At 40.3% G+C, this 24,741-nt stretch overlaps 1 protein-coding gene across 2 annotated transcripts in view; it reads right to left on the bottom strand.

Annotated features, from left to right (window-relative positions):
- Cpsf6 (cleavage and polyadenylation specificity factor subunit 6) overlaps positions 1-24,741 on the bottom strand; it is a 153,326-nt gene extending 128,585 nt beyond the window's left edge. For both annotated transcript variants that reach the window (XM_071665447.1, XM_071665448.1), the window contains exons 1-2: positions 24,606-24,741; positions 24,393-24,503 (exon numbers count right to left, since the gene is read on the bottom strand). In XM_071665447.1, the coding sequence (XP_071521548.1) occupies positions 24,393-24,446 (54 nt within the window). In that variant the 5' untranslated portion in view covers positions 24,447-24,503; positions 24,606-24,741. The remainder of the gene's footprint in view (positions 1-24,392; positions 24,504-24,605) is intronic.

Genomic DNA, 24,741 nt, shown 5'->3' with positions numbered 1-24,741 from the left:
CATGGAGAGAGTGAATGAGGAAAGATTGACCAAGAGGATATATGTGTCGGAGGTGGAGGGAATGAGGAGAAGTGGGAGAAGAAATTGGAGGTGGAAAGATGGAGTGAAAAAGATTTTGAGTGATCGGGGCCTGAACATGCAGGAGGGTGAAAGGCGGTCAAGGAATAGTGTGAATTGGATCGATGTGGTATACCGGGGTCGACGTGCTGTCAATGGATTGAATCAGGGCATGTGAAACGTCTGGGGTAAACCATGGAAAGTTGTGTGGAGCCTGGATGTGGAAAGGGAGCTGTGGTTTCGGGCATTATTGCATGACAGCTAGAGACTGAGTGTGAACGAATGGGGCCTTTGTTGTCTTTTCCTAGCACTACCTTGCACACATGAGGGGGGAGGGGGATGTTATTCCATGTGTGGCGAGGTGGCGATTGGAATGAATAAAGGCAGACAGTGTGAATTGTGTGCATGTGTATATATGTATGTGTCTGTGTGTGTATATATATGTGTACATTGAGATGTATGGGTATGTATATTTGCGTGTGTGGGACGTGTATGTATATACATGTGTATGGGGGTGGGTTGGGCCATTTCTTTCGTCTGTTTCCTTGCGCTACCTCGCAAACGCGGGAGACAGCGACAAAGCAAAATAATAATTATAATAATAATATACATGTTGGAAAGGATCACAATTTTGCATGTGATCAAAATATTCCTATGAGTCCACAGGGAAAATGAAACACGATAAGTTCCCAAGTGCACTTTCGTGTAATAATCACATCATCAGAGGAGACAGAAGAGAAAAATAAGTCAGCTGATATACATCGAAGAGACGAAGCTAGGACGCCATCTGGTAGACAATTATTGCTAAAATCATAACTGAAATGATGAAAGAAGATAACCCAGTCTCATTGTTACTACAACCTGCTGAGAGATGAATTGATGGTCAATACCTATGTCAATGATTCGTTCAATACACAGACTGTTCCTTCTCCCCTATACCTAGATACAGAATAATCTTGTGTAGAATCAATCTAATATATATTCTAAATATATTTTGTATTCTTGTTTATTTAGCATACTTCATGGTAGAAAGGTTTTGTTAAATGATAAATCAATACATTCATTCTCCTTTGATAGCTTAGCAAAAAACAAGACTGTTCCTGGGTTCTTTATAAATTAGTCTACCATAACTAAAAGATGATGGAATGAGTATTTTGAAGGTTTGTTGAATGTGTCTGATGACAGAGTGGCAGATATAGGGTGTTTTGGTCGAGGTGGTGTGCAAAGTGAGAGGGTTAGGGAAAATGATTTGGTAAACAGAGAAGAGGTAGTAAAAGCTTTGCGGAAGATGAAAGCCGGCAAGGCAGCAGGTTTGGATGGTATTGCAGTGGAATTTATTAAAAAAGGGGGTGACTGTATTGTTGACTGGTTGGTAAGGTTATTTAATGTATGTATGACTCATGGTGAGGTGCCTGAGGATTGGCGGAATGCGTGCATAGTGCCATTGTACAAAGGCAAAGGGGATAAGAGTGAGTGCTCAAATTACAGAGGTATAAGTTTGTTGAGTATTCCTGGTAAACTATATGGGAGGGTATTGATTGAGAGGGTGAAGGCATGTACAGAGCATCAGATTGGGGAAGAGCAGTGCGGTTTCAGAAGTGGTAGAGGATGTGTGGATCAGGTGTTTGCTTTGAAGAATGTATGTGAGAAATACTTAGAAAAGCAAATGGATTTGTATGTAGCATTTATGGATCTGGAGAAGGCATATGATAGAGTTGATAGAGATGCTCTGTGGAAGGTATTAAGAATATATGGTGTGGGAGGCAAGTTGTTAGAAGCAGTGAAAAGTTTTTATCGAGGATGTAAGGCATGTGTACGTGTAGGAAGAGAGGAAAGTGATTGGTTCTCAGTGAATGTAGGTTTGCGGCAGGGGTGTGTGATGTCTCCATGGTTGTTTAATTTGTTTATGGATGGGGTTGTTAGGGAGGTAAATGCAAGAGTCCTGGAAAGAGGGGCAAGTATGAAGTCTGTTGGGGATGAGAGAGCTTGGGAAGTGAGTCAGTTGTTGTTCGCTGATGATACAGCGCTGGTGGCTGATTCATGTGAGAAACTGCAGAAGCTGGTGACTGAGTTTGGTAAAGTGTGTGGAAGAAGAAAGTTAAGAGTAAATGTGAATAAGAGCAAGGTTATTAGGTACAGTAGGGTTGAGGGTCAAGTCAATTGGGAGGTGAGTTTGAATGGAGAAAAACTGGAGGAAGTGAAGTGTTTTAGATATCTGGGAGTGGATCTGTCAGCGGATGGAACCATGGAAGCGGAAGTGGATCATAGGGTGGGGGAGGGGGCGAAAATTTTGGGAGCCTTGAAAAATGTGTGGAAGTCGAGAACATTATCTCGGAAAGCAAAAATGGGTATGTTTGAAGGAATAGTGGTTCCAACAATGTTGTATGGTTGCGAGGCGTGGGCTATGGATAGAGTTGTGCGCAGGAGGATGGATGTGCTGGAAATGAGATGTTTGAGGACAATGTGTGGTGTGAGGTGGTTTGATCGAGTAAGTAACGTAAGGGTAAGAGAGATGTGTGGAAATAAAAAGAGCGTGGTTGAGAGAGCAGAAGAGGGTGTTTTGAAATGGTTTGGGCACATGGAGAGAATGAGTGAGGAAATATTGACCAAGAGGATATATGTGTCGGAGGTGGAGGGAACGAGGAGAAGAGGGAGACCAAATTGGAGGTGGAAAGATGGAGTGAAAAAGATTTTGTGTGATCGGGGCCTGAACATGCAGGAGGGTGAAAGGAGGGCAAGGAATAGAGTGAATTGGAGCGATGTGGTATACAGGGGTTGACGTGCTGTCAGTGGATTGAATCAAGGCATGTGAAGCGTCTGGGGTAAACCATGGAAAGCTGTGTAGGTATGTATATTTGCGTGTGTGGACGTGTGTATGTACGTGTGTATGGGGGTTGGGCCATTTCTTTCGTCTGTTTCCTCGCGCTACCTCGCAAACGCGGGAGACAGCGACAAAGTATAAAAAAAAAAAAAAAAAAAAAAAAAAATAACTAAAAAAGCATGGTCAACTTTGACAACACTGTCAGCAACAGGGACTCCTTGCACAAAGGCCCTGATAAACTTTTCAATATCATTCAGATAAGAAAGGCTAATAATAGCCCAATTACATTCTAAGACAAAACTGGGGTCGAAACAAATTGTGAAATTCACTGAATCTCCTCCTAGAGCCTAGGGGTGAAAAATGAAAGCTCATTAAAAAAGGTAAAATATCTATGAAAGAAAGCTCCAACTTGGGCTGCTGGGGAAAAATGGAACTAAATTCCCCAGAGGAGGAACCAGAAAAGAATATTACAAATCAGGCATGCTGGGAAAAACTTCAAACTCAGAAATACAGGCTTTTGAAGGAAAATCTCATGTCGTAATAACACTAGTCAATCTGATCTGAGGTGACAATGGGAAGAGAACTCCAAAGGTGGGGCCACACCATGAATGCAACATTGCTGATAACAACATGCTGGCAAAAGTGTTATCCATATTGTGAAAATTTACATGCAAATATTGGGAACACTGTCAGTGGTGGAAATATGTAAATGTGTTTCCCTAAGATGGCAACAACAGCACTGCCTCTCATCACATAATATAACTAGTGCAGCTCATGCTCGTATGACATCTTCACTCACCAGCATCATGTTATCAAGTTTTCTGTTTGGTGTGGATTGTATGATTATCTAAACTCTCCTTCTAACATTGCCAAAAATTTTACAACATTGTTGTGATTGCGTGGATTCACTTTATTCAACTCTGTTGCCAACAATGTGGGCAACCAATGTTCAAAATATCTAAAACATTCCCAACAATGTTGCAATGATGTGGCCTCCCTTAAGAAAGCCTAAGTCACTTCCATGCCATCAGATTCTTCAACATAGACAAAAGTATTCCAGGCCAATCTGTACTGAAGTTCCACAGTTAAGACAAGGCCAACAGTAGAGCTATGTGAGGTCCCCTTAACCAGGCAACTTGACCTATGTAAGGTCTAGTAAAGGAATATTGATATAGGCTGTCTAATCTCTTACAACTATTTACTTCACAAAATCAATTTCAGGAAGATAATTGTTCTTAGTACTCTTTACCACAACACATCTCCCTATCAGGACCCATCATCACAACTGGTATACAATTACTATTGTATAACAATCACTCTAATTTATCATCAAAACATTTCAGGCTTATGTATGAATCTTTACAATGTTTAAAATCTCCTTAACAATTGCACATTACACGTACCATTTGCCACAGCTTCCATCTTTCAACTTCCCCTATAGCATACAACTTCTACTCTGATGCAGTTTACCGATCCAAACTTTCTGGAAACAGACATAGATCATGCCAGCCTGGAAATGTAGGTTTTAAAACTAGAAAATTCTCCTCTCTATAGACTGTGCTTTGTAAATGGTTTTCAACTGAACCAAGGCAATCAGTGTCTGAAGGAAATATCAAGCTAAACCATCATACTGATCCTTAGATACAAGATGGTACTGTCAAGGAGGGTAGGTACCAGGAGTAACTGGCATGGCCCCATCATCATAAACTAATCAAAGAGCCTTTTCAAAAGATAAAAAAAGGATGCTTCTCTGACACCTAAGTAAAAAGTAACAGTATACCAATAAATCAATCCTCAATCTGCTTCAGTTATGGTCCCACAGAAACATTTAAAGTGGAGGAAACTCTGGAAAAAGGCCTCCTCGTTTGGACCATAGCAGCACCCACAGGAGAGCACATGCCTGTAAGAGAGCAGCATCAGCCCTACTCAGAAAGAAATAGGTTGAGGTAACTGAAAATCAAATTCAGAGGTCCAGCATACATTGTTCTTCAGTCCAGGAAAAGGGGAACTGCCCAATATCTCATGCTACATGATGGACTCTCAAAAGATTTGCCCTTTCTATAAAGACATGCCACAGAACAGAGTATCGAAAAGCCACAGACACAACAAGCACCTATCACAGAAGTGCCATGGTAACATTCTTCACTCCAAGGAACATTTGGCAATGCTACCCTTACAGTAAGAAATACGGAGGTCCCTTGTCTACCACAGTTTTGCTAACCTTGGTTCCAAGTATACATGCTTAGAATATTATACAGGAAACCCCCCACAAAAAATGGGTTCACACAGAAATCTTTCACAATAATATCTGAGAAATGGGGGTGAAATTCATAAAAGGACACTAAAATTTTGTGACATTTAAAGAAGCTCTTTTTCACAAACATTTGTTTCAGTTAATAATGAAGTATTTCGGTATATTGTAAGGCTTTGCAGTTACAAAGCCTTTTAGACTGTCAAAGCAAACCAATATCATATTCCATATACTGAAGGTCACTGTATAAGAAACACCAAATTTTCACATTCTGTGTGCCAAAAGTTAAATCTAACTTGAAAATATCAAAATAGGCAATCCAATGGCCAGAAACATCAACAAACATAAACATCACACAGTGGAATGGATAAACATACTTTGCAAGACTTGACAAACCACTCACTCCATCCCCACCTACATTCATCCCTCATCACCTACAAACTCAGTAATAATTATTAAAAGGCAACAGCTGGTGAATCAGGCTAATTTCCATCATAATAGGGAGTGGTATAAAGATGGTTAGCAGTTTCATGCATAGTCCATACATAAGAATTATATTGGGGAAAATTTTGGTCTGAAATGTAAACTCCCCACTCTTTATACCATGGGTTTCAATCACTCATATAATGACAATCCACTATACTAACAAACAGCCAAGAACGTAATCTGTCATACTACAAGGACACCCTCCAATCCATTTTACCAACCACGGCTTCAAGGCTTGAGTATGCAGTTTTCCATGGCTTCAACAAAATTTTGCAGCACATGAGGTAGGTACCACATGGTCACAGGCTGTTTGTAGCATAGCTTGGAAGACCACCATTAATAAGATGCTGGAGAAGCGTCATAACCAGGCAGTGTTGTTACTGTGTTGAGGTAACCCTTTGTGCAGCATAGCTGGCTAGCTGCTTTGTGGGAGTATCATTTCTTTGTATCTTCATAAAATAAGTATGTCTTTGCAGTCAGCTTGATTTTTAACCTTGAAGTGTTCGTTACGGAACACACACACACACACACACACACACACACACACACACATATACATACACACACACACACACACACACACACACACACACCGATTTCCCATTAGCTCTGTTCCTTGTCATCCAAAGGGTCTTCCGTAAAGTAAACCATTGGTTAGCTGGGTATCTCTGAGCAACATAATTTGGTCTTTGTTGCAAGGAAAGTTAACCCAGAGGGATGCCAAAAAATCAGCTTAGGAAGACTATTTAAAGGCATAAATGAGGAACATTACATCAACCAAAAAAGATGGATAGCTACTCAGGCTTCACCCTAAACTGTGTGAGGCTCCCAAATGTTACTACCTGAGTCATCAGTGGGTAATGAGTGGGTAAGCTAAAAAAAAAAAAAAAAAATAAACCTAAAGCAGTTACAACAGGAAAAAAAAAGATTCCTTGGTCAGTAACAGTCAGGTCTCAGGTGCAAGCCCACATTACAAACAACCTCAAGGGTGCAAAAACAATTCCTCTAATTTGTTCTTAGATTCTTTTGATGAAGCTTTTTTCCCATGTACCTACCAGATACAACTGATACATGATACAGACCCTGAACTTGGAAACAAAAAACATAAAACATTTTTTCATTTGTATATCAGTTTATCATCAGAAGGTTATTTCAGAACTGGAGTACAGTAAGTTTATCATGTTATCCCCAACGATGACTCCTGGATTGAATTGATCTTGTCAAATGAACTGCTTAGTGGCAAATCTAAATCACAGCAACACAAAGTTATGTGCTGATGGCTACAAACACTGGCACTTGGAAGGGTAATGATGGCCAGTCTGCCTGCACTAAGAAAGGATGGCCATGACCAAATCTCCAATAGGATATCACCAATAACCTTACAAGGGATTTTTCAGTTACATTTATGGTTCCTCAATTCATCTTACTCTTTTCATATAAATGTACTTATATCTCACTTACTTATCATATGTGGTCACCATTTCTTGTGTCAGCAAGGCAGCACCAGGAAACAAAGAACAGGCCATCCACTCATGTACAAATATATATTATTTATTTTTTATTTATTTTTTTTATTTTGCTTTGTTGCTGTCTCCCGCATTTGCGAGGTACCGCATATATATATATATATATATATATATATATATATATATATATATATATATATATATATATATATATATATGCATATATATATATATTTATTTTTTTATTATACTTTGTCGCTGTCTCCCGCGTTTGCGAGGTAGCGCAAGGAAACAGACGAAAGAAATGGCACAACCCCCCCATACACATGTATATACATACGTCCACACACGCAAATATACATACCTACACAGCTTTCCATGGCTTACCCCAGACGCCTCACATGCCTTGATTCAATCCACTGACAGCACGTCAACCCCGGTATACCACATCGCTCCAATTCACTCTATTCCTTGCCCTCCTTTCACCCTCCTGCATGTTCAGGCCCCGATCACACAAAATCTTTTTCACTCCATCTTTCCACCTCCAATTTGGTCTCCCTCTTCTCCTTGTTCCCTCCACCTCCGACACATATATCCTCTTGGTCAATCTTTCCTCACTCATCCTCTCCATGTGCCCAAACCACTTCAAAACACCCTCTTCTGCTCTCTCAACCACGCTCTTTTTATTTCCACACATCTCTCTTACCCTTACGTTACTCACTCGATCAAACCACCTCACACCACACATTGTCCTCAAACATCTCATTTCCAGCACATCCATCCTCCTGCGCACAACTCTATCCATAGCCCACGCCTCGCAACCATACAACATTGTTGGAACCACTATTCCTTCATACATACCCATTTTTGCTTTCCGAGATAATGTTCTCGACTTCCACACATTCTTCAAGGCCCCCAGAATTTTCGCCCCCTCCCCCACCCTATGATCCACTTCCGCTTCCATGGTTCCATCCACTGCCAGATCCACTCCCAGATATCTAAAACACTTCACTTCCTCCAGTTTTTCTCCATTCAAACTCACCTCCCAATTGACTTGACCCTCAACCCTACTGTACCTAATAACCTTGCTCTTATTCACATTTACTCTTAACTTTCTTCTTCCACACACTTTACCAAACTCAGTCACCAGCTTCTGCAGTTTCTCACATATATATATATATATATATATATATATATATATATATATATATATATATATATATATATATATATATATATATATATATATATATTATCCCTGGGGATAGGGGAGAAAGAATACTTCCCACATATTCCCTGCGTGTCGTAGAAGGCGACTAAAAGGGGAGGGAGCGGGGAGACTGGAAATCCCCCCTCTCAATTTTTTTAATTTTCCAAAAGAAGGAACAGAGAAGGGGGCCAGGTGAGGATATTCCCTCAATGGCCCAGTTCTCTGTTCTTAACGCTACCTTGCTAACGCGGGAAATGGCGAATAGTTTGAAAGAAAATATATATATATATTTTTTTTCAAACTATTCACTATTTCCCGCGTTAGCAGGTAGCGTTAAGAACAGAGGACTGGACCTCTGGGGGAATATCCTCACCTGGCCTCATTCTCTGTTCCTTCTTTTGGAAAATTAAAAGAAAAACGAGAGGGGAGGATTTCCAGCCCCCCGCTCCCTCCCCTTTGAGTCGCCTTGTACGACACGCAGGGAATACGTGGGAAGTATTCTTTCTCCCCATCCCCAGGGATAATATATATATATATATATATATATATATATATATATATATATATATATATATATTTTTTTTTTTTTTGCTTTGTCGCTGTCTCCCGCGTTTGCGAGGTAGCGCAAGGAAACAGACGAAAGAAATGGCACAACCCCCCCCATACACATGTATATACATACGTCCACACACGCAAATATACATACCTACACAGCTTTCCATGGTTTACCCCAGACGCCTCACATGCCCTGATTCAATCCACTGACAGCACGTCAACCCCGGTATACCACATCGCTCCAATTTACTCTATTCCTTGCCCTCCTTTCACCCTCCTGCATGTTCAGGCCCCGATCACACAAAATCTTTTTCACTCCATCTTTCCACCTCCAATTTGGTCTCCCTCTTCTCCTCGTTCCCTCCACCTCCGATACATATATTCTCTTGGTCAATCTTTCCTCACTCATTCTCTCCATGTGCCCAAACCATTTCAAAACACCCTCTTCTGCTCTCTCAACCACGCTCTTTTTATTTCCACACATCTCTCTTACCCTTACGTTACTTACTCGATCAAACCACCTCACACCACATATTGTCCTCAAACATCTCATTTCCAGCACATCCATCCTCCTACGCACAACTCCATCCATAGCCCACGTCTCACAACCATACAACATTGTTGGAACCACTATTCCTTCAAACATACCCATTTTTGCTTTCCGAGATAATGTTCTCGACTTCCACACATTCTTCAAGGCTCCCAGGATTTTTGCCCCCTCCCCCACCCTATGATCCACTTCCGCTTCCATGGTTCCATCCGCTGCCAGATCCACTCCCAGATATCTAAAACACTTCACTTCCTCCAGTTTTTCTCCATTCAAACTCACCTTCCAATTGACTTGACCCTCAATCCTACTGTACCTAATAACCTTGCTCTTATTCACATTTACTCTTAACTTTCTTCTTCCACACACTTTACCAAACTCAGTCACCAGCTTCTGCAGTTTCTCACATGAATCAGCCACCAGCGCTGTATCATCAGCGAACAACAACTGACTCACTTCCCAAGCTCTCTCATCCCCAACAGACTTCATACTTGCCCCTCTTTCCAAAACTCTTGCATTCACCTCCCTAACAACCCCATCCATAAACAAATTAAACAACCATGGAGACATCACACACCCCTGCCGCAAACCTACATTCACTGAGAACCAATCACTTTCCTCTCTTCCTACACGTACACATGCCTTACATCCTCGATAAAAACTTTTCACTGCTTCTAACAACTTGCCTCCCACACCATATATTCTTAATACCTTCCACAGAGCATCTCTATCAACTCTATCATATGCCTTCTCCAGATCCATAAATGCTACATACAAATCCATTTGCTTTTCTAAGTATTTCTCACATACATTCTTCAAAGCAAACACCTGATCCACACATCCTCTACCACTTCTGAAACCACACTGCTCTTCCCCAATCTGATGCTCTGTACATGCCTTCACCCTCTCAATCAATACCCTCCCATATAATTTACCAGGAATACTCAACAAACTTATACCTCTGTAATTTGAGCACTCACTCTTATCCCCTTTGCCTTTGTACAATGGCACTATGCACGCATTCCGCCAATCCTCAGGCACCTCACCATGAGTCATACATACATTAAATAACCTTACCAACCAGTCAACAATACAGTCACCCCCTTTTTTAATAAATTCCACTGCAATACCATCCAAACCTGCTGCCTTGGCGGCTTTCATCTTCCGCAAAGCTTTCACTACCTCTTCTCTGTTTACCAAATCATTTTCCCTAACCCTCTCACTTTGCACACCACCTCGACCAAAACACCCTATACCTGCCACTCTATCATCAAACACATTCAACAAACCTTCAAAATACTCACTCCATCTCCTTCTCACATCACCACTACTTGTTATCACCTCCCCATTTGCGCCCTTCACTGAAGTTCCCATTTGCTCCCTTGTCTTACGCACTTTATTTACCTCCTTCCAGAACATCTTTTTATTCTCCCTAAAATTTAATGATACTCTCTCACCCCAACTCTCATTTGCCCTTTTTTTCACCTCTTGCACCTTTCTCTTGACCTCCTGTCTCTTTCTTTTATACATCTCCCACTCAATTGCAATTTTTCCCTGCAAAAATCGTCCAAATGCCTCTTTCTTCTCTTTCACTAATACTCTTACTTCTTCATCCCACCACTCACTACCCTTTCTAATCAACCCACCTCCCACTCTTCTCATGCCACAAGCATCTTTTGCGCAATCCATCACTGATTCCCTAAATACATCCCATTCCTCCCCCACTCCCCTTGCTTCCATTGTTCTCACCTTTTTCCATTCTGTACTCAGTCTCTCCTGGTACTTCCTCACACAGGTCTCCTTCTCAAGCTCACTTACTCTCACCACCCTCTTCACCCCAACATTCACTCTTCTTTTCTGAAAACCCATACAAATCTTCACCTTAGCCTCCACAAGATAATGATCAGACATCCCTCCATATATATATATATGTTAGAAGCAGTGAAAAGTTTTTATCGAGGATGTAAGGCATGTGTACGTGTAGGAAGAGAGGAAAGTGATTGGTTCTCAGTGAATGTAGGTTTGCGGCAGGGGTGTGTGATGTCTCCATGGTTGTTTAATTTGTTTATGGATGGGGTTGTTAGGGAGGTGAATGCAAGAGTTTTGGAAAGAGGGGCAAGTATGAAGTCTGTTGGGGATGAGAGAGCTTGGGAAGTGAGTCAGTTGTTGTTCGCTGATGATACAGCGCTGGTGGCGGATTCATGTGAGAAACTGCAGAAGCTGGTGACAGAGTTTGGTAAAGTGTGTGGAAGAAGAAAGTTAAGAGTAAATGTGAATAAGAGCAAGGTTATTAGGTACAGTAGGGTTGAGGGTCAAGTCAATTGGGAGGTGAGTTTGAATGGAGAAAAACTGGAGGAAGTGAAGTGTTTTAGATATCTGGGAGTGGATCAGTCAGCGGATGGAACCATGGAAGCGGAAGTGGATCATAGGGTGGGGGAGGGGGCGAAAATTTTGGGAGCCTTGAAAAATGTGTGGAAGTCGAGAACATTATCCCGGAAAGCAAAAATGGGTATGTTTGAAGGAATAGTGGTTCCAACAATGTTGTATGGTTGCGAGACGTGGGCTATGGATAGAGTTGTGCGCAGGAGGATGGATGTGCTGGAAATGAGATGTTTGAGGACAATGTGTGGTGTGAGGTGGTTTGATCGAGTAAGTAACGTAAGGGTAAGAGAGATGTGTGGAAATAAAAAGAGCGTGGTTGAGAGAGCAGAAGAGGGTGTTTTGAAGTGGTTTGGGCACATGGAGAGAATGAGTGAGGAAAGATTGACCAAGAGGATATATGTGTCGGAGGTGGAGGGAACGAGGAGAAGAGGGAGACCAAATTGGAGGTGGAAAGATGGAGTGAAAAGGATTTTGTGTGATCGGGGCCTGAACATGCAGGAGGGTGAAAGGAGGGCAAGGAATAGAGTGAATTGGAGCGATGTGGTATACAGGGGTTGACGTGCTGTTAGTGGATTGAATCAAGGCATGTGAAGCGTCCGGGGTAAACCATGGAAAGCTGTGTAGGTATGTATATTTGCGTGTGTGGACGTGTGTATGTACATGTGTATGGGGGGGTTGGGCCATTTCTTTCGTCTGTTTCCTTGCGCTACCTCGCAAACGCGGGAGACAGCGACGAGGTATAAAAAAAAAAAGTTTGTTGAGTATTCCTGGTAAATTATATGGAAGGGTATTGATTGAGAGGGTGAAGGCATGTACAGAGCATCAGATTGGGGAAGAGCAGTGTGGTTTCAGAAGTGGTAGAGGATATATATATATATATATATATATATATATATATATATTCCACAAAGGCCCAGTCCTCTGTTCTTAACGCTACCTCGCTAATGCGGGAGATGGTGAATAGTTTAAAAGAAAGAAAAGAAAAAGAATATATACATATATATATATATATATATATATATATATATATATATATATATATACATATATATATATATATATGGCGAATAGTTTGAAAGAAAAGAAGAATATATATATATATAGGCATAAACGCCCATACACACACACACAACACATATACATACACAGACATAAACATATACACATTTCCATATTCATATTTGCTTGCCTTCCTCCATTCCCGGCGCTACCCCGCCCCACAGTTTACAGCATCGCTACCCCCTGCTTCAGCAAGGTAGTGCAAGGAAAACAGACAAATGAGGTCACATTCGTTCACACTCAGCCTCTAGCTGTCATGTGTAATGCATCGAAACTGCAGCTCCCTATCTACATCCAGGCCCCAAATGACCTTTACATGGTTTACCCCAGACACTTCACATGCCCTGGTTCAGTCCATTGACAGTACGTCAACCCCAGTATACCACATCATTCCGATTCACTCTATTCCTTGCAAACCTCTCCCCCTCCTGTATGTTAAGGACCAGATCACTCAAAATCCTCTTCACTCCAACCTTTCATCTCCAATTTGATCTCCCACTTCTCCTTGCTCCCTCCACCTCTGACACTTATATCCCCACTCATTCTCTCAATATGTCCAAACCATTTCAACACACCCTCTTCTACTCTCTCAACCACACACTTTTTATTTCCACACATCACTCTTGCCCTTTCATTACTTACTCAATCAAAACACCTTACACCACTTACTATCCTCAAACATTTCATTTCCAACACATCCACCCTCCTCTGTACAACCCTATTTATAGCCCATGCCTCACAACCATATAATATTGTTAAAACTACTATTCCTTCAAACATACCTATTTTTGCTCTCCAAGATAATGTTCTCTCTTTCCACACATTCTTCATCCCTCCGCCCCCTCCCCAACTCTATGACTAACTTCTGCTTCCAATGTTCCATTTGCTACTAAGTCCACTACCAGATATCTAAAACCCTTCACTTTCTCCAATTTTTCTCCATTCAAACTTACATCCCAACAAACTTGTCCCTCAACCCAGCTGAGCTAATAACCTTGCTCTTACTCACATTTACTCTCAACTTTCTCCTTTCACACACTTTTCCAAACTCAGGCACCAACTTTTAGTTTTTCAAATCAGTCACCAGTGCTGCATCATCGGTGAACAACTCACTTCCCAGGCACTCTCATCCCTAACAGACTGCATTCTCCCCCCCTCTCTCCAATACTCTTGCATTTATTTCCCTGACCACCTCATCCTTAAGCAAATTAAACCATAGAGACATCACACAACCCTACCACAGATTGACCTTCACTCGGAAACAATCTCTCTCCTCTCTTCCTACTCACACATATGCCTTACATCCTTGATAAAAACTTTTCACAGCTTCTAGCAACTTACCTCCCACACCATATACTCTGAAGACCTTCCACAAAGCATCTCCATCAACCTTATCATATGCTTCTCCAGATCCATAAATGCTAAATACAAATCCATCTGTTTTTCTAAGTATTTCTCACAGACACCTGATCCACACATCCTCTACCACTTCTGAAACCACACTGCTCTTCCCCAATCTGATGCTCTGTGCATGTCTTCACCTTCTCAATTAATACCTTCCCATACAATTTCCCAGGAATACTCACCAAACTTATGCCTCTGTAGTCTGAACACACACCATTATACCCTTTGCCTTTGTTCAATGGAACTATGTATGCATTCTGCCAATACTCAGGTAATTAACCATGATCCACACATACAATGAATATCCTTTCAAACCATTCAACAACACAGTCAAACCTTTTCTAATAAATTCAACTGCAATACCATCCAAACCTGCCGCCCTGCAGAATTTCATGTTCTGCAAAGCTTTCACTACCTCTTCTCTCTTAACCAAACCAAACCATTCTCCCAGACCCTCTCACCTCCCACATCACGCCAACCAAACACCCTACACCTGCCACTCTATTATCAAACACATTCAAGAAACTTTCAAAATACTCACTCCATCTCCTCGCTTTATAACTACCTGTTATTACTTCCCCCTTGCCCTCATCACCAATGTTCCCATTTGTTCTTGTCTTATGCACGCTATTCACTTCCTTCCAAAACATTTTTGATTCTCCCTCTCACCCTCTTTTTCAACCCTTGCACCTTCCTCCTGCTGCTTTCTGGTAGACACCTACAAGTCATTTGCACTCCTTCCTTGTAAATATCATCCAAACACTTCTCTTTTCTTTCACTTACAACTTCACTTCTTCATCCTACCAACCACTACCCTTTCTAATCTGCCCACCTCCCACCTTTCTCATGCCACATGCATCTTTTGCACAAGCCATTACTGATTCCCTAAATACATCCCATTCCTAGCCCACTCCCCCTCATGTCATTTGCTCTCATATTTTACCATTCTACACTCAATCTCTCCTGGTCCTTCCTCACACAAGTCTCCTTTCCAAGCTCACTTACTCTCACCACTCTCTTCTCCCCAACATTCTCCCTTCCATTTTGAAAACCCGTGCAAATCTTCACCTTTGCCTCCACAAGATACTGATCAGCTGCCCCTCTCAGCACATTAACATCCAAATATTTTTCTTTTACACACCTATTGGGTTGATTAGAAAGGGTAGTGAGTGGTGGGATGAAGAAGTAAGAGTATTAGTGAAAGAGAAGAGAGAGGCATTTGGACGATTTTTGCAGGGAAAAAATGCAATTGAGTGGGAGATGTATAAAAGAAAGAGACAGGAGGTCAAGAGAAAGGTGCAAGAGGTGAAAAAAAGGGCAAATGAGAGTTGGGGTGAGAGAGTATCATTAAATTTTAGGGAGAATAAAAAGATGTTCTGGAAGGAGGTAAATAAAGTGCGTAAGACAAGGGAGCAAATGGGAACTTCAGTGAAGGGCGCAAATGGGGAGGTAATAACAAGTAGTGGTGATGTGAGAAGGAGATGGAGTGAGTATTTTGAAGGTTTGTTGAATGTGTTTGATGATAGAGTGGCAGATATAGGGTGTTTTGGTCGAGGTGGTGTGCAAAGTGAGAGGGTTAGGGGAAATGATTTGGTAAACAGAGAAGAGGTAGTAAAAGCTTTGCGGAAGATGAAAGCCGGCAAGGCAGCAGGTTTGGATGGTATTGCAGTTGAATTTATTAAAAAAGGGGGTGACTGTATTGTTGACTGGTTGGTAAGGTTATTTAATGTATGTATGACTCATGGTGAGGTGCCTGAGGATTGGCGGAATGCGTGCATAGTGCCATTGTACAAAGGCAAAGGGGATAAGAGTGAATGCTCAAATTACAGAGGTATAAGTTTGTTGAGTATTCCTGGTAAATTATATGGGAGGGTATTGATTGAGAGGGTGAAGGCATGTACAGAGCATCAGATTGGGGAAGAGCAGTGTGGTTTCAGAAGTGGTAGAGGATGTGTGGATCAGGTGTTTGCTTTGAAGAATGTATGTGAGAAATACTTAGAAAAGCAAATGGATTTGTATGTAGCATTTATGGATCTGGAGAAGGCATATGATAGAGTTGATAGAGATGCTCTGTGGAAGGTATTAAGAATATATGGTGTGGGAGGCAAATTGTTAGAAGCTGTGAAAAGTTTTTATCGGGGATGTAAGGCATGTGTACGTGTAGGAAGAGAGGAAAGTGATTGGTTCTCAGTGAATGTAGGTTTGCGGCAGGGGTGTGTGATGTCTCCACGGTTGTTTAATTTGTTTATGGATGGGGTTGTTAGGGAGGTGAATGCAAGAGTTTTGGAAAGAGGGGCAAGTATGAAGTCTGTTGGGGATGAGAGAGCTAGGGAAGTGAGTCAGTTGTTGTTCGCTGATGATACAGCGCTGGTGGCTGATTCATGTGAGAAACTGCAGAAGCTGGTGACTGAGTTTGGTAAAGTGTGTGAAAGAAGAAAGTTAAGAGTAAATGTGAATAAGAGCAAGGTTATTAGGTACAGTAGGGTTGAGGGTCAAGTCAATTGGGAGGTAGGTTTGAATGGAGAAAAACTGGAGGAAGTGAAGTGTTTTAGATATCTGGGAGTGGATCTGGCAGCAGATGGAACCATGGAAGCGGAAGTGGATCATAGGGTGGGGGAGGGGGCGAAAATTCTGGGAGCCTTGAAGAATGTGTGGAAGGTGTGGAAGTTGAGAACATTATCTCAGAAAGCAAAATTGGGTATGTTTGAAGGAATAGTGGTTCCAACAATGTTGTATGGTTGCGAGGCGTGGGCTATGGATAGAGTGGTGCGCAGGAGGATGGATGTGCTGGAAATGAGGTGTTTGAGGACAATATGTGGTGTGAGGTGGTTTGATCGAGTAAGTAACGTAAGGGTAAGAGAGATGTGTGGAAATAAAAAGAGTGTGGTTGAGAGAGCAGAAGAGGGTGTTTTGAAATGGTTTGGGCACATGGAGAGAATGAGAGAGGAAAGATTGACCAAGAGGATATATGTGTCGGAGGTGGAGGGAACGAGGAGAAGAGGGAGACCAAATTGGAGGTGGAAAAATGGAGTGAAAAAGATTTTGTGTGATCGGGGCCTGAACATGCAGGAGGGTGAAAGGAGGGCAAGGAATAGAGTGAATTGGAGCGATGTGGTATACCGGGGTTGACGTGCTGTCAGTGGATTGAATCAGGGCATGTGAAGCGTCTGGGGTAAACCATGGAAAGCTGTGTAGGTATGTATATTTGCGTGTGTGGATGTATGTATATACATGTGTATGGGGGTGGGTTGGGCCATTTCTTTCGTCTGTTTCCTTGCGCTACCTCGCAAACGCGGGAGACAGAAAAAAAAAAAAAAAAATTAACACGTAATCCAATAATGCACCTTGACCATCTCTCCTACTCACATACTAATATATTCACCAGGTATTCCAATCACGCAAATCCACAAGCTCTTCACATTTTTATTCGCAAAACTGAATACTCCATGTACATCAACTATACCCTCAACTGCCACACACTGAAACATTTGCCTCATGATCTTTCTTCTCAAATCCAAGTGCATAAGCCACCAATAATCACCCATCTCTCTCCATCCACTTTCAGTTTTACCCACATTAATCTACAATATACTTTCTTACACTCTACCACATACTCTCACAACTCCTGCTTCAGGAGTAGTGCTACTCCTTCTATATCTCTTGTCCTCTTAAAAACCCCTGACTTTACTCCTATGACTTTTCCAAACCATTCTTCCACTTTGTTTCACTCAGAGCCAGAACATCCAGGTTTCTTTCCTTAAACATACAACGAGCTTTCCTTTCTTCTCTTCTTGGTTACATCCACACACATTCTGACACCCCAATCTGAGTCTCCGAGGAAGATGGGCACTCCCCGTTTGACTCCTCCTTGTTTCCCCTTTTAGAAATTGAAAAAAAGGAGGGGAGGGTTTCCAGCCCCCTGCACCTGCCCCCTTTAGTCACTTTCTATGACGTGGGGAATACGTGGCAAGTATTCTTTCTCACCCATCCCCAGTTGTATTTTCTATTAAGGTTCTTTTTGTTTTTGTTGAGATAAGCTGAAACTGCAGGAACTGTGTATTTCATGGTATATTTTCTAAAATACTGATATTTCAGATATTTTGTGTTGAGATCACCATCCATAAACATTTCATAGCTTCATTAGAAAATCTGGATTCGGTAAACTGCACGAGAGAGAATGGATGCAAGTTAATGCAGCCTTTCTTCATCTGTCCCTGGTACTAATGTTGGAAATGGCAAACAAGAATAAAAAGTCCACAAAGAATAAGAAAGGGAAGGGAATAAAAGATCAAGAAAGACCTCTAACAACCTGGTGAATGCTCTTGTCAACCTTTGTACCGTTTTCATAAAACCTTTCTTAAAAGTTTACATTTATCACTTTCTGGAATTATGTGCACTCTGGATGAATCTACCTCATATAATGTCATAAAAAAGGGGGTCTAGGTGGGTGGGTGTGCCAAGATTAAGGAAAGTATCCCTATCCCTTACTGGCTACATTAGAGAACATATACACTGTACAAAAACTTAATATATATGCTTTCCCCTTTATCAATTACTAAGATATGAGCAAATCAGGCCAAGTCTTCCTGTTCCAGGTACTACCTTACCTAAGAGGGAAATAGTGATCATGTATGAAAGAAATTAGAACAATAATAACCCTGAACTCAAATATACATTTCTAGACATTTTATTTATATCTTTGTGAGAGTATTAGACTGGAAAATCTTCCCCAGAAAAAGTAAAGTAGCTGCCACTAATCCCATTTAATCCAACTGTAAAACGTAATCCATTTTCCTGTATTTCTGTAAAGATATGATTTTTAATAATGTATCCTCAACAATAGGAAAGAACAAGGTTGTAATGGGGAGGGATATGACTTTTCCATAATATATCCCCAACATTAAGCAGGAAAAAGGTTGCAATGGGGAGGGATATGACAATCAGGAAAAATGTTCAGGATAAACTGTATAAAATTAACATGGACAACCTAACAGAACCTATAAAACACTTACCTATCATCTAGTCACCAAAATATATAGTAGAAATGTACCATATCAAAGTGAAGTAATACAAGGAACAGTGTGAAATCCCTGTTTGTGAGGTGGCATAGTTTGTTACACATTTAAATTTTTTTGAAAGTCAACACAAAGCTGAAATTGTCTAAAATCTTTCAAGTATAACTAATAAAATTAAGGAAATCTCAGTTGCTAAGTCATAGATTCTGTTCATTTCAACAAATTTCACCAACTTCTTTATTCACCCAACAATTTCTAGCCCTCCACTATATCAATCTTTATGTATTGTGGAATTAACAAATTACTCAATCATTTTTAGCAGTGCCATTCTAAATCATTTCTACGAAGTGAAAGGAGCACAATGATAAGCATTTCTACCAGTATTTCAGTGATGCTGTTCAAGTAAAATTCTACCTTTCTGGTGTAGTGGTTAGCATTTCTGACCATGACACATTCATGGGCTGCCCAAGGTTGAGCACATAGATTCAAATCCTGGTTGCAGCAGTTGGTCCACAGTCAACCTAGCTGTTCATTCACCCCCTAGGAGTTGGTCGATAAAATGGTTACCTGGCTCAGGTTACAGTATATATAAATAGCATTCATGGGATGGCCTTGATTTGGGCCACAGCTGCCCATGCTGTCTCAGCTAACATAAAAAATATGAAGGATTTGATAAAAAAAAAAAATTATGCACTGCCATGCTAAAGTGTTGGTTGAAAGCAGTATGATTAAAGAACTTTTTTTTAGTCCCAAACCATAAAACAAAAATTGATTTTCCAAAACTTTTCTCTAATTAGCACATAATTTTAATCTTGGTGTATGTCCACTGTCACATTAGCCGCTAGGTGAGGTTTTACTGGGTTCAGTTGGTATTTTGTAAGTGATTTACCTTCTTTCACATCATCCCCACATTTTATCTAATGTACATAAATTTCTAACATCATTTTAAAATGATAACAAAATCTAAGTTCTTCAAATCATGCTCAGCACCTGTTATTGTATTCTCTAAACACTACACAAGCATTGCAAAATAAAATCAATGACTATCCAAGGCTAATAGCAATGTGGGGGTAATGTACCAAATTACCAAAATTTCCTCACTTAGTCCCTTCCTATGAAAATTAGTAATACAGGAAAGGAAGATTTCCATTCCATCCCTCAATTTATCATAACACATTAACATAGGCTTGTGTACAAGTAGAAAGAGAGGAAAGTGATTGGTTCCCAGTGAATGTTATTTGTGGCAGGGAAGTGTGGTCTCTATGGTTGTTTAATTTGTTTATGGATGGGGTTGTTAGGGAGGTGAATGCAAATTTTGGAGAGAGGGGCAAATCTGCAATCTCTTGTGGATGAGAGGGCTTGGGATGAGTCTCTTGTGGATGAGAGGCCTTGGGAAGTGAGTCAGTTATTGTTCGCTGATGATACAGCACTGGTGGCTGATTCAGGAGAGAAACTGAAGAAGTTGGGGACTGAGTTTGGTAAAGTGTGTGAAAGATGAAAGATGAGGGTAAATGTGAATAAGAGAAAGGCTATTAGGTTCAGTAGGGTTGAGGGCAAGTTAATTGGGAGGTAAGTTTGAATGGAGAAAAACTGGAGGAAGTGTTTTAGATATCTGGGAGTGGATTTAGCAGCAGATGGAACCGTGGAAGCGGAAGTGAGTCACGGTGGGGGAGGGGTCGAAGGTTCTGGGAGTGATGAAGAATGTGTGGAAGGCGAGAATGTTATCGTGGAGAGCAAAAATGGGTACGTTTGAAGGAAGTGGTTCCAACAATGTTATATGGTTGCGAGGCATGGGTTATAGATAGGGTTGTGTGAAGGAGGGTGGATGTGTTGGAAATGAGGTGCGTGTACAGAATGAATTAAAACGATGTAGTATACTGGGGTCGACGTGTTGTCAATGGATGGAACAAGGGCACATGAAGCATCTGCGGTAAACCACGGAAAGTTTTGTGGGGACTAGAAGTGGAAAGGAGGCTGTGGTTTCAGTGCATTACACATGACAGCTAGAGAATGAGTGTGGACGAATGTGGCCTTTGTTATCTTTTCCTAGTGCTACGGCATGCGCTCACGTGGAGGAGGGGGGTGCCATTTCATGTGTGGCACAGTGGCAATGGAATGTATGAAGGCAGCAAGTATGAATATGTACATGTGTTTATACATGTATGTCTTTGTATGTATACGTTGACATGTGTAAGTATGTATATGTGCATGTGTGGGTGTTTATGTATATACATGTGTATGTGGGTGGGATGGACCATTCTTTCATCTGTTTCCTTGCGCTACCTCGCTAACACGGGAGACAGCGACAAAGTATAATAAATAAATAAATATTACTATAGGTAAGTTAAATGTGGGGATGGCTCTGAAACTCATGTTAAATGTTGAGTTAGTCAAAAGTAGCCGAAACAACTCTAAAAATAAAAAGAAACTTATAGAAATATCTACTACCTTCCCCAAACAGCCCAGATGCACCCAATTCTACAACATTCATAAAAACACACCAATAACTCTTTTTTCTTACCAATCTCACGAAAGAAATGTTTGTTTACGTAAGAACATAAACTCAGATAGCATTCACCCCAACAACTGTATGAAAACTTGAAACTACAATAATCATATATTTTTCAAATATCACAAACAGTTTATGCTGGCTACCTGGGTAATTTAAGTAAGACTCTCATGGGTTCTTTAGAATTCCACAGGTACCTAAACTGTTACTTTATCACACCACATTTCCCCTGAAAGGCATAAGAAATCAACCAGAAGCTTTTATGCACATAAAAAAAATGAATGATCTAAGGCAATTCTTAATAAAATTTAAAAAAAAAAAGTGATTCTCTTAGAGAATATATAAAAAACAGTCATTAAAAAGGCCAAAGAACATAAGGCCCCTTCATGAAAAATTAATAACTTCTGTTACGAGATTTATATTTATAGGCTATAACCATTAGAGGAACCAAACAAAACAATGTCATAAAGGACACTGTGATGTTTTGGTAAAATTCCAGTACAAGATGATTCTTTAATTTCTCAACTAATTTGTCTTTCTTGATACTTCAAGATATTCCTCTTCTACAAGTATCATATCAGTTAGGAAAATTAAAAGGGGGGGGGGGTTCCTGACTTACAAGTATTCATCCTATAAACACCCATACTCATGAACCTGCTCAAAAAAAAAAAAAAAAAAAAAAAAGTGGGTTCCTGACTTACAAGTATTCATCCTATAAACACCCATACTCATGAACCTGCTCAAAAAAAAGTATCTAATTCCTAGTCCAATATACAATAAATCATACTTATGAACTGCACTAATCAATATGATGTTCTATTGCTATACTTTGGAGTACAATATCTACACGATTTCAGTTAAGTACATGTATTTAGTCTAATTTTTCATATTTCTTTATATCAACCAACTTACGAACAGATCAACTGATGCCAAGGGTTGAGGAACCTAATTCATAATCTGGAGACCCCCTGCACTATAATTCTGGTTTGGTCATTTAGGCCTTTGAAGCAAAATTACCTGCAAAAGTAATGCGTAGCTAAACAAAAACACTAGGCTTTAGAAAATGACCACTTTTCTATTTGTTTTGGTATATAAAAAGCAAATGTAAAAAAAGAAATAGAATATCCTTCCTAGATTCAATACCAAATAACTGGAGAGGAGTTATGAAAAGGAGAAAAATTAATAAGAAAATATGTAGAAATCAATACCACCTTTGAATACTCACCTAACTTTAAGCATAAGTCAATATCAATCTTAATTTTCACAACTCACAACATACCCAACACCCTTGATCTCAACACGAAAACATTGCAACAGTTAACATAGCACCCGGCAGCAACCTCTCCCAAAAATCAGTCATCCACATTCAGTATCCCTAATCAACAAAATCCATGAGAACTGCAACTGAATCATAAAAATACACCTGTATTTTGAAGGAAGACCTGATGACATAAAATTCAACCCTATATTGGAAATTTTTGGTTTGATTTAATTAGATTAAGTTTGTTGGATATGTTGTGTTAAACACATCTACACAGCAAGATGTATGGTTAGTAGGCAGATATTTTGCCCATCGATAGAAATTTTTATCATTACCTAAATCTAAGTTTGGTCATGTTAAAGTAGGTTTAGGTAGTTTAGGCTGAGCTAGGTTTGGTTAGGGTAAGTTTGATCTAATTAGGTAAAGTTATGTTTAGCTTCATATAGTTTGGTAAGGTTAAGTTAGTTGGGTTAGTATAAGTTAGGTTTGGATTAGTTAATCTAAATGTTAGATTTGGTTTACTGACAATAAATTTCTAAGGAAAAACTGTCAATGGGGGGTTAAAATGGAGAACAAGGTATTGCAATATCATACTGGAGATTGCATCATAAAGTCAAGATAAACAGAGAAAAGCAACAAACTGCTATAAACATATTTCTTTGTTCATTTAGTCTCTTGCAATATTTCAAGTACAATTTATCAATCAAACTGCAATATTGGCCCAAGCATTTCTTATTCATGAAGACCCCAACACATCACCACCAATACACTTATACTATGTATTGCTGCTGTAAAGGGAAATCAGTTGAGATTTTAAAAAGGTCCTAATGTTTTCAATGTTCATCCTGCTTGAAATCAGCTCACATTATCACTTCTTCCTAACCCTCCCTACAACTAGTGAATACGTATCAAAGAATAGGAAAGAAAAGTCCTCCATCAATGCCTTCCTAATATGCAGCCAATTCTAAAACGAAATTAGTAATTTTCAAAAGCTTATTTCGTCAAAAAACGCCATCTAAGTATTTTTTTTTAAATACCAACTGTAAGTTTACTTTCCGTGATGATCCCCTGAAAAAACTGAACCAAGGAAAAGGTTGAAACTGATATCAAAATACCAATAACCAGTAAATTTCCGTATTCCTAAATCGTGGTATAAAATGTCGAGGTAAATCTATGAACACCTTGAAAGAAGCAACACTCTTCAATCAAGATAAATAACACTTCTTTCCATTCGACCTACCCAGGACTAACCCATCTATGAAGTCACTGAAAAAACTAATGTTTCCATTAAATGCTACGGACCAGAAAACCTACACAATATTATGAGCATTTACTAGTAACAACACGGTGCTCGATAAGATTGTCTAACCTGTGTGAAATCCTGTTCCACGTCGCCGTAGAGATCAATATCCACGTCCGCCATGTTGAGCCCCTGACGCTCACACCAACGCTGGGGGGTTTACCTTACTCCCTCACACCTGTAACACGACAGACAACGTCAACCACTATCATCGCTCCTGCTCTACCAATACACCGAAGTCATGGGTCTTTATAACCATAATAACGGATCTAATACTTAACTTTTAGATAAGAATGTAAACCGTTAATCTCCAAACAACAAATGGCGTCCGTCGGCTTCAGTGTTGATGCCGCTGGCTCAAATCTTTAATGTCAAATTCCCGCTAAGATAGACCGTCTGTGATGTAAAAGGATCACTT

Source organism: Panulirus ornatus, chromosome 10 (genome assembly GCF_036320965.1).
Source record: "Panulirus ornatus isolate Po-2019 chromosome 10, ASM3632096v1, whole genome shotgun sequence".
NCBI lineage: Eukaryota > Metazoa > Arthropoda > Malacostraca > Decapoda > Palinuridae > Panulirus > Panulirus ornatus.
This window is presented reverse-complemented; position numbering and strand designations above follow the sequence as displayed.